At 43.5% G+C, this 12,592-nt stretch overlaps 2 protein-coding genes across 2 annotated transcripts; both read left to right on the plus strand.

Annotated features, from left to right (window-relative positions):
• The first annotated feature begins 2,598 nt into the window (after positions 1-2,598).
• On the plus strand, positions 2,599-3,719 carry LOC148684035 (olfactory receptor 2D2-like). The gene is made up of 2 exons (XM_088654763.1): positions 2,599-2,631; positions 2,775-3,719. Exons 1-2 carry the CDS (start codon positions 2,599-2,601, stop codon positions 3,717-3,719), a joined length of 978 nt encoding a protein of 325 aa, XP_088510889.1.
• Positions 3,720-10,206: 6,487 nt separating this feature from the next.
• On the plus strand, positions 10,207-11,210 carry LOC118095562 (olfactory receptor 2J2-like). The gene has a single exon (XM_035136810.3). The coding sequence runs from the start codon at positions 10,281-10,283 to the stop codon at positions 11,208-11,210; it is 930 nt and encodes a 309-aa protein (XP_034992701.1). The 5' UTR covers positions 10,207-10,280.
• Positions 11,211-12,592: the final 1,382 nt, after the last annotated feature.

The following is a 12,592-nucleotide window of genomic DNA, read 5'->3' on the forward strand; positions in this document are numbered from 1 at the left end:
TCTCGCTCTCCCCCTGCTTTTGTGTTCATTGACCCCCCTGAGACAAGAGGCAACAGCAGCAGCAGGTTGATAATGATGCAAAGGAAAGCACCAAAGGGGGTTGGAACAGTCCCCATGGCATAGGTCCCCTGCCTTTCATTATCTGACTGAATCCTAAACCTTCATAAAATAAGGAGGTCAGAGAGAAAATAAAAACAGGCTGCAGCCCATCTCCATAATTAATTCCAATGGGTCTTCTTCAGTAGGAAGCTGCAGATACTTCACACTTCTGTGTGAAGGAAACCACTAGGCACAAGGCTGCCAAGATCCTGCCACAAGCCATTTTTTTGGAAGCAGCACAGAGATCACTGACCTCCATCATTGGTGCCCGTTTGGGGAGGAAATGGCACAGGTCTCCCCGCATAGTTACCCGTAGTTCGACAGTATCCTGCTTTAGAAAGTAAAGTGAAACCCACTTTCTTGAGGAGGAAAATCAGAGAGAAGCATGAAGGTAAAGTCCTGTTCAGCCATTTGGAATTGAGATGGGTGTGCGTGGGAGGGAGGGAGGTCCATCCCTATCATTAGGCGGAGTGACAGTGGGCCACAGATGGAGGGAAGTGGGCGCTGCAGTAAGGAGTTGCAGCCCTGCAGTGTCCTGCACGGTTTCTTCTGTTTTTAAAGGGAGAAATGTGAGGGGACTGTGAGGTTGCTTGGAGCAGCAGTGCAATAAATTACCGGCGGGCAGGGCAAGGGGAGCCAGGGAAAGATCGAAAGGGTTCAGCTGTGGTGGGAAAATATTGTCAAAAAGCAGGTCTGCTTTTCACTGATCAGTAAGTCTGTCCATCGAGAAATAACAGAGTGCGAGAAATATGGTCTATTAGTTTCTCAAAGGCAGTCACTACTCACCTTAATAGACATGGTGCCAGGCCTCGCCACCGCTCACTCACCAGGTCCACGAGAAAAGATAGACCTGTTCTTTGGCACTAGATAGGTATTTGTGTACATTTTGTACTTTGCTGCATCTTTCCTGGGGGAAAAAATCCTGCAGGTGCCCGAGTTCTTACATGGTCGGACTGCTGCTGATCCCAATGGAACATATCTTGTTGCAAATACGACTTTTAAAAAACAGGTTATTGCATTAGCATCCAGACTTTGAAAATTTTCATATACGCATGAGCAGGAACCTTCTGTCTGATCCACAGAGAATGAGCGAAATACCAGTCTTCTCCTTTTGTTTTCATCTTCGTAAGAGAGACTCTTGCCAGTTAAAGGAGAAAGAAGATTCTCTCAAGTCAGTGGGCATGGCCACTACGCGTACAGCCTTTGCTTCCTGTAGCTGAGTGAGAGACTGAGACTGGAGTCACAGGGCAGTGTTCTCTGAACAAGTTCTCTCCTTTTGTGGACAACCAGATGCCGCATTTCATTCAAGAACCAAGGCATGCTGATTTGGGGGTGGGGGTGAGGAGAAGCGACGCCTAAGAGATCTCCGCAGCCCAACTGGTTGGAGGGGAGAGAGAGAGAGAGATCACACGCTGGTTTGGGGGGAAGTGAGGAGGGAGGTGAGAAGGAGCAAAGTGGGATCAGGACCAGCAAAAGCATTGCCTGAACGGCTTTCTTTGAGGGGGAGCGGCTCTCTTTGACAGATTTCAATTTCAGTGGGGGGGGGGTGACAAAAATAATTCTGCACCCGGTACCACCTGACCTTGCTATGCCTCTGGTCCTGAGGAAAAGATAACTAATAATAATAATAATAATAATAATAATAATAATAATAATAATAATAATTTATTATTTATACCCCGCCCATCTGGCTGGGTTTCCCCAGCCACTATGGGCGGCTTCCAACAGAAATAATTTGTTGTTGTTTAGTCGTTTAGTCGTGTCCAACTCTTCGTGACCCCATGGACCATAGCACGCCAGGCACTCCTGTCTTCCACTGCCTCCCGCAGTTTGGTCAAACTCATGTTCGTAGCTTCGAGAACACTGTCCAACCATCTCGTCCTCTGTCGTCCCCTTCTCCTAGTGCCCTCCATCTTTCCCAACATCAAGGTCTTTTCCAAGGATTCTTCTCTTCTCATGAGGTGGCCAAAGTATTGGAGCCTCAGCTTCATGATCTGTCCTTCCAGGGAGCACTCAGGGCTGATTTCCTTCAGAATGGATAGGTTTGATCTTCTTGCAGTCCATGGGACTCTCAAGAGTCTCCTCCAGCACCATAATTCAAAAGCATCAATTCTTCGGTGATCAGCCTTCTTTATGGTCCAGCTCTCACTTCCATACATCACTACTGGGAAAACCATAGCTTTAACTATACGGACCTTTGTAGGCAAGGTGATGTCTCTGCTTTTTAAGATGCTGTCTAGGTTTGTCATTGCTTTTCTCCCAAGAAGCAGGCGTCTTTTAATTTCGTGACTGCTGTCACCATAACAGAAATAATAAAATACACTAATTTCTTAAAGATTAAAAGCTTCCCTAAACAGGGCTGCCTTCAGATGTCCTCTAAAATATGTCGGGCTTTAGAGATAGACTTAGTGATATATAGACATATAGATAGATATAAACAGTGCTTTTGATGGGGGTACACATGGGGCACACAATACCGGCACCCCACCCCCCCCCCCCATGGTAAAGTGTACCTACTGTAATACCTTCATGGTGAGTACCGGCACCTTTTTTAAAAAAATTAAGCACTGGATATAAATCTCGGTGTTCTAGCAATCTCACCCCTCTCAGTTCCCGAAGAATGTTACATTCTCTCATTGTCACTGCTTTCTCTGCCGTTTTTTTTCTCCCAGTAGGAGACCAGCACGGGGACGGAAAACAGCACGTCGGTCACTGAGATCGTCTTGAGTGGACTCACCAACAACCGAAAGACGCAAATTCTGCTCTTTGTGATCATCCTCATCATCTACTCCCTCACTCTTATGGGGAACTTGGTGATCATCTCGCTGGTGTGGACCGACTTGAGGCTCCACACACCCATGTACTTCTTTCTCACCAACCTCTCCTGCGTGGAGATCTGCCACATCACCTGCACTTTGCCCCCAATGCTGGCAAACCTACTGAGCCAGAATGGGACCATCTCTTTCGCACGCTGTGTGGTCCAGATGCATGTCATTGGGTGCATGGGTGGCACCGAGTGCATTCTCCTGGGTGTCATGGCTTACGACCGCTACTTGGCTATCTCCCACCCACTGCTATATACCATCCTCATGGGTAGGTGGCGCCAGGTGCAGCTGGCCTCAGCCTCCTGGGCTGGTGGTGTCATTGTCTCTACAACAAACATAATCTGTGCCCTCCGCCTCCCGTTCTGTGGCCCCAACCATGTCAACCATTTCATCTGTGAGCTGCCCATCGTGTTGAAGCTGGCATGCGCCGACATCCATTCCACAGAAGTGATTGTTTTTGGGATGTCTGCGGTGGTGATCCTGACCTCTCTGACTGTTATTCTGACTTCCTACGGGCTCATTTTGTTCTCTGTGCTGAAGATGCGCTCAACCACTGGACTGCGCAAGGCCCTCTCCACGTGTGTGTCCCACCTGGTGGTTGTCACCCTGTTTTACAGCACGATCATTGCTGCGTACGTGAAACCCCCGTCAGTCACAGACCCCGACAGCGACAAGAAACTCGCTGTCTTTTACATCGTGGTCACCCCTCTTCTCAACCCAATCATCTACACCCTGCGCAACAAGGATATCCACGCAGCAGCAGCAAAAGTCCTGCGTAGAAGGGGCTTGGAATAAGATGTTGACGTCTCGTGTCATTAGTCTGAAAACAACAACTTTAACCCATCCCATATTTCCAAATCTTTCGTTAGCCACACTTAGGTTTCAGAACGTTTTGGAAGTCGAACGGACTTCCGGAACGGATTCCGTTTGACTTCCAAGGTACGACTATTTAGCTATGGAGGGGAGGACCACTTACGGTTGTCCTGGCCCTGGGATTTTTATCCACCCCAAGTCTATCAATAGTTTTTGCCATGCAGTCTACTTTAGGTGGAAGATTTTTAATATTGATTAAAATAGTATTTTGGAAAGTATCATTATCTGATGACATCTTTCCAAAATGATGAGGTTTTTACTTGATTTCCTTCCATGTGATTTCATAATTGTCTTTAAACAAATTTATATTTTTCGATGTCAACCATATTCCCAAATATTTCACTTTCTTGGCCACCATAATTCCACAGCTACCTTGGAATTCATCAATTTGTCCTTTAGTCATATTCTTTACTAACATTTGAGTTTTAGTTTTATTAAGCTTGAAACCTGCTACTTGTCTATATTCTTCTATTTTCACCAGTGCTTCCTGTACACTGAATTGTGGATCTTCTCATGTTAAAACCAAATCATCTGCAAAGGCTTTTAACTTACCTCCTTCCTTCCAAACTTTATACCTCTAATTTCTGGCGTTTCTCTTAATTTCCTATTAAGTACCTCCAGGACTGTGGTAAATAACAATGGTGACAGCGGACATCCTTGTCTACTTACAAGAGTGACAGTTTTTTCTTTTTCTTTCCTTTGCTGTCCTAGTTGGTGGACGTTGACCAAGTCTTTTCACTATCTGAAGTTTAGGTGAGAAGTGACTGGTGGGCGTCTTTCGCCTGTGGCTCCTCATAAGCTTCCAAAGAAGCTTGCCTGGTACCACTTTTGTCCGACCAGCACCAGGCTAAGGCAGAATTGTGCAGGTATTCCAGCATTTTGTGTAGCTGGTTTCTGGTTTCAGGTTTCTGTGAATTTTTTATTATTTTTGTTGCCAGGTAAAGGCTACAACAGCCAACATTTTTGTATTGTACATTTGAATTTCAATGTATTTGTGTGCATTGCTTTCAAGCCATGCTAGCCTGGGAGCTTTTGCTAAAAGGGTGGTTTTCGGGAAGAATATCTGAAATAAAAATGAATGTCTTACCTAGAATGTTATTTTTATTTCAAACAATTCCAGTGATCAAGGGAACAGGACAATTCATAGATTGGCAAAAAGTATTATCAAGATTCATCTGGCAGGGGGGGGGGGAAACCTAGGATAAAGTTTAAATTGTTAATAGATAAAAAAGAAAGGGGTGGATTCGCCATGCCAGACCTGAAACTTTACTATGAAACGTCCTGTCTCTGTTGGTTAAAGCAATGGATAACATTGGAAAATATAGACCTTTTGGATGTGGAAGGTTATGATAATAGATTTGGATAGCATTCCTATCTCTGGTATAATAAAGTTAAAGTACATAAAGGTTCCCTGAATCATATGATTAGAAGATCAATTTATGAAGTATGGGAAAGATATAAAAAATTATTGGAAAAGAAAACACCATGGTGGATTTCACCGATTGAGGTATTGGCGGTTAAAAAATTGAATATGGAAGGGAGGTGGGCCACTTATGAGGAAATTATTTTAAGGACTGAACAAGGTATTAAGATTAAACCGTATGATCAATTGGAAGAGTTTTGTACAAGCTGGTTGCAATATCATCAAGTAAATGATTTGTTTAATGTGGATAGGAAAAAAAATAGGATTTGAAGAAAAGCCATAGAAATTTCAAATTGAATTGTTGGGAAGCAGAAGCAAAGTGTTATCAAAATGTATAATTTGTTATTGGAATGGTTTACTAAAGATGAGGAAGTGAAAGAGGTTGTGATAAAATGGGCAATCGATTTTGGGTATAATATTGAATTTGATTCATGGATAAGATTGTGGAATGAAAATTTGAAATTTACAGCATGTACAGCATTTAAAGAAAATGTAATGAAGATGATGTATAGGTGGTATTTGACACCAGTGAAGTTAGCTAAAATGTATAGAATGAGAGATGAAACATGCTGGAAATGTAAAGATTCAGGTGGTGATTTCTACCACATGTGGTGGACTTGTGAAAAGGTAAAAGGATTTTGGGAACTTATCTACAATGAACTTAAAAAGATTTTCAGATATACATTCCCCCAAGCCAGAAGCATTCTTGCTGGGTTTGATGGGGAACGAAATTGCAAAGGTAGATCAAAGACTGTTTATGTACGCCACTGTGGCAGTGAGGACATTGTTGGCCCAAAGGTGGAAGTTACAAGAAATACTTACCATTGCGGAGTGGCAGGCGAAGATGGTGGACTATGCGGAGATGGCCAAACTGACCCGCAGGATCCGGGACCAGTACGATCAGAAATTCCAAAGAGACTGGAGTAAATTTATTGTATATTTAAATGATAATTGCAAAAACCTGAAGACACTAGCAGGATTGAAATAAATCCTACAATGTGGATTACAGATAAAGATTTGAATTACGCAATTGGAGATGATATAAAATACCTGTTGAAGGGAGGGAGGGAGGGAGGGAGGGAGGGAGGGAGGTTGAAAGCTTGGCAGAGTGGAAAAGTTTTATTGTTTGGCTTTGTATTGTGGAGAATGTTGTGAAAGTATGAAAAATAAAAATGTATTTTAAAAAAAGAAAAAACTATCACTCTGTCAGAAGAAGATATCATGTTTGTTTGAAGGGGAAACTGAAGATTGCAGAGTTACAAAAACACCTTTTGGAGATAGCTAGAGGTGTAATGGTCCTTCCCTTTTAAAGAGCACTGAGCAGGTTCAGTGGACAAAGAATGATCTTGTGAGAAGTCAAGTTGATGTTTACAAATTTGTACTGTATATTAAAAGAAGTGGTTGGAATCATGTGTGGGTGGGAGCATAACTCAATATAGAATTCTTCACTTCTCTGAATATGGAACACAGTACTCACCATTTTGCCCCTATCAAATTACTCTTTTCGACAGAAAAACAACATATTCCACAATGATTTTTAGGGATCAATGGATCAGTTATTTCTAGTCAATGAAAATCTGGTGTATATAGAAGTACAGAGCAAGTAAAATTCTCAATAATTTTCATGTTAAGTGATAACACGTAGTTTCCAAAACTGAGTTTCATCCAAAAATCTTGCATTGAGGAAGGTGAGGGGAGAAGGGAGCAAATCATGACTGAATGCGGCTGAGTCTTGGTTGTAGGAAAAGGAAGCAGAAGAATCTTTTGCATTATACCTTCCAACTCATATTTAATATTTTGTCATTTTGATTTTGATTATTTTAGTAGAAAACATATTGTGCTGCACTGCATAGAAGCTTGAATTTTCTTTTCCAGACATGGATGAATGCCTGCAGTGCCCACAAGATCAATACCCAAACATGGAACGGAATTCATGTATTCCAAAGGACATCAGTTTCTTGTGTTGTGGAGAACTGCTTTGGCAGTTCTTGCTCTTTCCCTTTCTTTCATCACAACTTTGGTGCTTTGGGTCTTCATTAAGCACCAGGAAACTCCCATAGTCAAAGCCAACAACCGGAACAGCCAACACCTACACTCTCCTCACCTCCCTCCTTCTTGCCTTCCTTTCCTGCTCTGGAAAAAGAAATCCCCAAAGGTGTATCCCCATAGATTTTCCCTCCAGTACAGCACCCTGGGGTGCCCCTTGCCTCTGGGCAGCTCAGGACAGAGAGAGCTCTGGCAACCTCTGCTTGCTCTCACTCTCCCCCTGCTTTTGTGTTCATTGACCCCCCTGAGACAAGAGGCAACAGCAACAGCAAGTTGATAATGATGCAAAGGAAAGCACCAAAGGGGGTTGGAACATTCTCCATGGCATAGGTCCCCTGCCTTTCATTATCTGACTGAATCCTAAACCTTCATACAATAAGGAGGTCAGAGGGAAAATAAAAACAGGCTGCAGCCCATCTCCATAATTAATTCCAATGGGTCTTCTTCAGTAGGAAGCTGCAGATACTTCACACTTCTGTGTGAAGGAAACCACTAGGCACAAGGCTGCCAAGATCCTGCCACAAGCCATCTTTGGGAAGCAGCACAGAGATCACTGACCGAAAAAATGGCACAGGTCTCCCCGCATAGTTACCCGTAGTTCGACAGTATCCTGCTTTAGAAAGTAAAGTGAAACCCACTTTCTTGAGGAGGAAAATCAGAGAAGAAGCATGAAGGTAAAGTCCTGTTCAGCCATTTGGAATTGAGATGGGTGTGCATGGGAGGGAGGGAGGTCCATCCCTATCATTCGGCGCAGTGACAGTTGGCCACAGATACTGGGGAGTAAGGAACAGTGGTTAGGTGCTGGAGAACAGCTGCGTGCCTTGTGCACCCTTGCATTTCTCTCCCATCACTAATGTCAAAATCAGATTCAACCACTGGTCTAGTTGATTTCAGTACATGGCAGAGGAGAGACACCATCATGTTCCTTGCCTTAGGCCAAGCATCACCAACCTTCGGCCCTCCAGATTTTTAGGACTACAATTCCCACCATCCCTGACCACTGGTCCTGTTAGCTAGGGATCATTAGACAGCAAAACATCTTGGTCCAGGCATGCCAGAGGACCAGAAGAGCACGTATCGTCGTTTTAGCAGAAATTAATTAATTACTATGCCTCTTGTTTAAGTTGCTAATACTGTGGGCCTTTTGCTCAAGGAAAGCTTACCCATTTCAATTCAATTTAAAGATTGGGGACTATAATTTGCATGCGTTTAGGGTTGCCCCAATCCCAGAGATATAGCTGTTTTCCCTTTTCTCACGAGGAAGCCTATTCAGCATGAGGGAATTTCCCTTAAGAAATGGGAGAACTTGACAGCTATGCCCAGTGAATGGAGGGCAGAAAAGCAGGAAGGAACCAACCCTATGGAAAGGAAGGGGGGAAAGTCTCTAAGTGCCTAGGAGTTCACTGGAACTTCTCCATCTTTGTGGTTGCAGGACCCATCCTCATGATCCTCCTAGTAGTCTTGGCAATATTTTATAATGTGCAAAAAATGTCTTTTTTTAAAAAATGTCTTTTTTAAAAAAAGAAAAAGAAAAACATAACCATCTGAAATGGAACAATCCAGGGCAGGTTTATCCTCTTGACATTGGACCTGTTTTAATTCTCTCTATTTCATTTTAACTGAATGTGCCGAGCCTATTTTGGGCTATTTTATGCTTTACATATATCTGCATATTAGATTTTTTGTGCTGGCACCTAAATCCTTGCATTATTGTCTTAGGGTAATTTAAATGTTATTACACCAGCAATATCGCCTTGAATTATGCTTTGTTGCTTGTCTCTGGCATTTTGTATTGTTTTTATTTTGCTATAGCTGTATGCTAACGCAATAAAGGTTTTGACCACTTGACCACTTGACTTATGAGGTTGTGAAAACTGCTCATCAGGCACTCCGTGAGCTAGGTGGAACTAACTGCTAGGGGGTGAGGACATACTGGAAGAAGTTGCAGTAACATACAGATACCACATATTAATTTTATTTAATGTCACTTAATTAAAGTATATGAGACACAGAGACAGACAGACAGACACACACACACACACGTTCTTAAGTAGTTTATATAAAATAATACTAAACATTCCTATAGAAATACTGATAGAATTTACCATACTGATCTTTAGCTGATTGAAATTTGATGTTCAAGAGTGCCCTGGGGAAAGGAAAACTGTTCAAAATAGGTTGGGTTATAGAGATGGACACACACACACACACACACATGTTTTTTTCTTTCAAAAATAATCTTTAGGAGTACTCTCATTTTGACTCAAGTAAATCACCATTTTATAGTTCAAATTGGGAAAAATAAATACAGTAAATGGACAAAAGTACAAAGCTTCACAAAACGTTTCGGGATATGCATACCCCAGCATCGTCCCCCCCCCCCATAGCACCGAATATATAGATAATATAAACAGTGTTTTTTCTGGGGGTATACATGGGGTACACAGTACATAGTACTGGCACCTCCCCCCCCTCAAAATGTTAAATGTGCACTTACTGTAACATTTTTATTATTATTTATTTTTAAAGCACTGGATATAAATCTTGATGTTCCAGCAATCAGGTCATCATCTGTTTGACTTCCATCTGGACATCGCTACAGGACTCTATACACAAAAATGGCTAGGCACAGGAACAGTTTTTCCCCCTTGTGCCATCAAATTGTTAAATTCGTAGTTGTGTAGCTGAAGGGGAGGCCAGTTATGGGTGGGGTTCCGTTGCTGTGCTATTGTATTGTGAGTGGAACAGTGTTTATATAAGGTACGTTTACATTGCAATGTAGCCGAAGCAAAATTCCAAATATGTTGGTACTTGGCCAATAAAATTATTCCTATTCCTATTCCTATCTCATCCCTCTCAGTTCCCAAAGAATGTTGCAATCTCTCACTGTTGCTGCTCTCTTCTCTTCTCTTCTCTTCTCTTCTCTTCTCTTCTCTTCTCTTCTCTTCTCTTCTCTTCTCTTCATATGCCAAAATCAGTTGTCGTTTTCCTGCCAGTAGGAGGCCAGTACGGGGATGGAAAACAGCACGTCGGTCACTGAGATCGTCTTGAGTGGACTCACCAACAACCGAAAGACGCAAATTCTGCTCTTTGTGATCATCCTCATCATCTACTCCCTCACTCTTATGGGGAACTTGGTGATCATCTCGCTGGTGTGGACCGACTTGAGGCTCCACACGCCCATGTACTTCTTCCTTGCCAACCTCTCCTGCGTGGAGATCTGCCACATCACCTGCACTTTGCCCCCAATGCTGGCAAACCTTCTGAGCCAGAATGGGACCGTCTCTTTCGCACGCTGTGTGGTCCAGATGCATGCCATTGCATGCATGGGTGGCACCGAGTGCATTCTCCTGGGTGTCATGGCTTACGACCGCTACTTGGCTATCTCCCACCCGCTGCTATATACCATCCTCATGGGCAGGTGGCGCCAGGTGCAGCTGGCCTCAGCCTCCTGGGCTGGTGGTGTCATTGTCTCCACAACAAACGTCATCTTCACCCTCCGCCTCCCGTATTGCGGCCCCAACCACATCAACCATTTCATCTGTGAGCTGCCCATCGTGATGAAGCTGGCATGCGCCGACATCGACTCCACAGAAATGATTGTTTTTGGGACATCTGCGGTGGTGATCCTGACCTCTCTGGCTGTTATTCTGACTTCCTACGGGCTCATTTTGTTCTCTGTGCTGAAGATGCGCTCAACCACTGGACTGCGCAAGGCCCTCTCCACGTGTGTGTCCCACCTCGCAGTCGTCACCCTGTTTTACAGCACGGTCATTGCTGCGTACGTGAAACCCCCGTCAGTCACAGACCCCGACAGCGACAAGAAACTCGCTGTCTTTTACATCGTGGTCACCCCTCTTCTCAACCCAATCATCTACACCCTGCGCAACAAGGATATCCACGCAGCAGCAGCAAAAGTCCTGCGCAGAAGGGGCTTGGAATAAGATGTTGACGTCTCGTGTCATTAGTCCGGGTGTTGTCCAGTTTCTGCCAGTCCCCCTTAATGAATGCTGTGCGAGGAGTCCTTATGTGCTTTGTATTTGCATATCAAGTCTCCGCTCAGCCCTGAAGCCTAGTCAGAGGTCTTAGGTTTCGAGCAGTCTCCCTTACTCTTTCGTTCTCACAGAAGCAAACCACAATTTGTGTCTTCAAAAAGCTGTGTGTGGGTTGTGGGGGTGTTCAGGGTGGCAGGAGAGGATATATTGTTTATTAATATCCTTCCTAACTTGCGCTAGCAAGTTCCTTTACTTAGCAGAGTGCATTCCACTTTACACAGCAGAAAACTAGTTGCAAACTCATGTGAGTTTCTTAAAACAAAAGGCAATTCAATTTGTCTTGTCGAGATTGAAAGGTGTTCTAATATTTTCCTGGTAAGACCCCTTGAATCCCTCCTAAAAGAATAAAAACGCCAGTGTCTTATTCATAAGCAAAAGGAAAGAAAGCTTACTCACGATCAGGCAGATCACAGTGTGATCCCTGAAGGCAGGATTTAGGCTTAAAGTTACAAACGTATAAAAACAGCTTTACCCCATAAGGGAGATTTTCCTAGTGAGTGCAGGCTAGAGGTTCAGCAGTACTGTACACAAGATGAAAGGAAGATGGAAAAGGGACAGAGTGGCAGCATGCCTTGGCCTTTTACCAGGTCTGGAAAGGTCACACCCATCCACTAGTCACCTCCCAAGGGCTGATTCGACCGGCCAGGCTCCCCACAGTGTGGGCGGGCAGACATCCAGTGTGGATCCACATGGCCCTGGTGGTGAGGGCTGGGCTGGAGCAGTGGGCTCTGTGAACGCTTCGTGCTCTTCCCCCATTCGGTGCAAGGTCTGGGCTGGCATGATGGGTTCTGTTCATCCTTTGTGCTGCACCCCCCATGCCACTATCTGTGTTTAGGATGACCCCCATTTTTGACATGATTTTTGAGTAAAAAAACCTCGTCTAATACATGGAAAAATACGGAATTTAGACTTTTTCATAATGATGACATACCTATAGTTTTCAGTTCGGTTTAAAACAATTTGGAAATATTTTTGCATAAGATTATACCTTGTTCCTTGCTTTCATGCAAAAGGGTAACTTCTCGAACACAGTTCCCTAGAACAAGTTATTAGAGTACATTGCCAGTTTGACATTCAGCATGGATTTTAGCCATGTGTATTGTTGCAGGAATAATGATCTCTCCACTGTATAAAAGCCTGGGGAGAGCATTCTCTATCCAAACCTTTTCAGTTACTTAGATAGCTTGGTGTTAACATTTTTTTAGTTTAGAAAAGGACCAAGGTCTAATGTGTTTTTAAGGTGTTGAAATTAAACATTAGTGCTTATTTTG

Source organism: Zootoca vivipara, chromosome 12, assembly GCF_965207765.1.
Source record: "Zootoca vivipara chromosome 12, rZooViv2.hap1.1, whole genome shotgun sequence".
NCBI lineage: Eukaryota > Metazoa > Chordata > Lepidosauria > Squamata > Lacertidae > Zootoca > Zootoca vivipara.

Excerpts from the sequence above, each read along its gene's own strand:
- LOC148684035 (XM_088654763.1), top strand. The coding sequence starts at position 2,599 with ATGGTAAAGTGTACCTACTGTAATACCTTCATG. Across the intron at positions 2,632-2,774 it reads CCTACTGTAATACCTTCATG|GAGACCAGCACGGGGACGGA; the intron begins GTGAGTACCGGC and ends TTCTCCCAGTAG.
- LOC118095562 (XM_035136810.3), top strand. The coding sequence starts at position 10,281 with ATGGAAAACAGCACGTCGGTCACTGAGATCGTCTTGAGTGGACTCACC.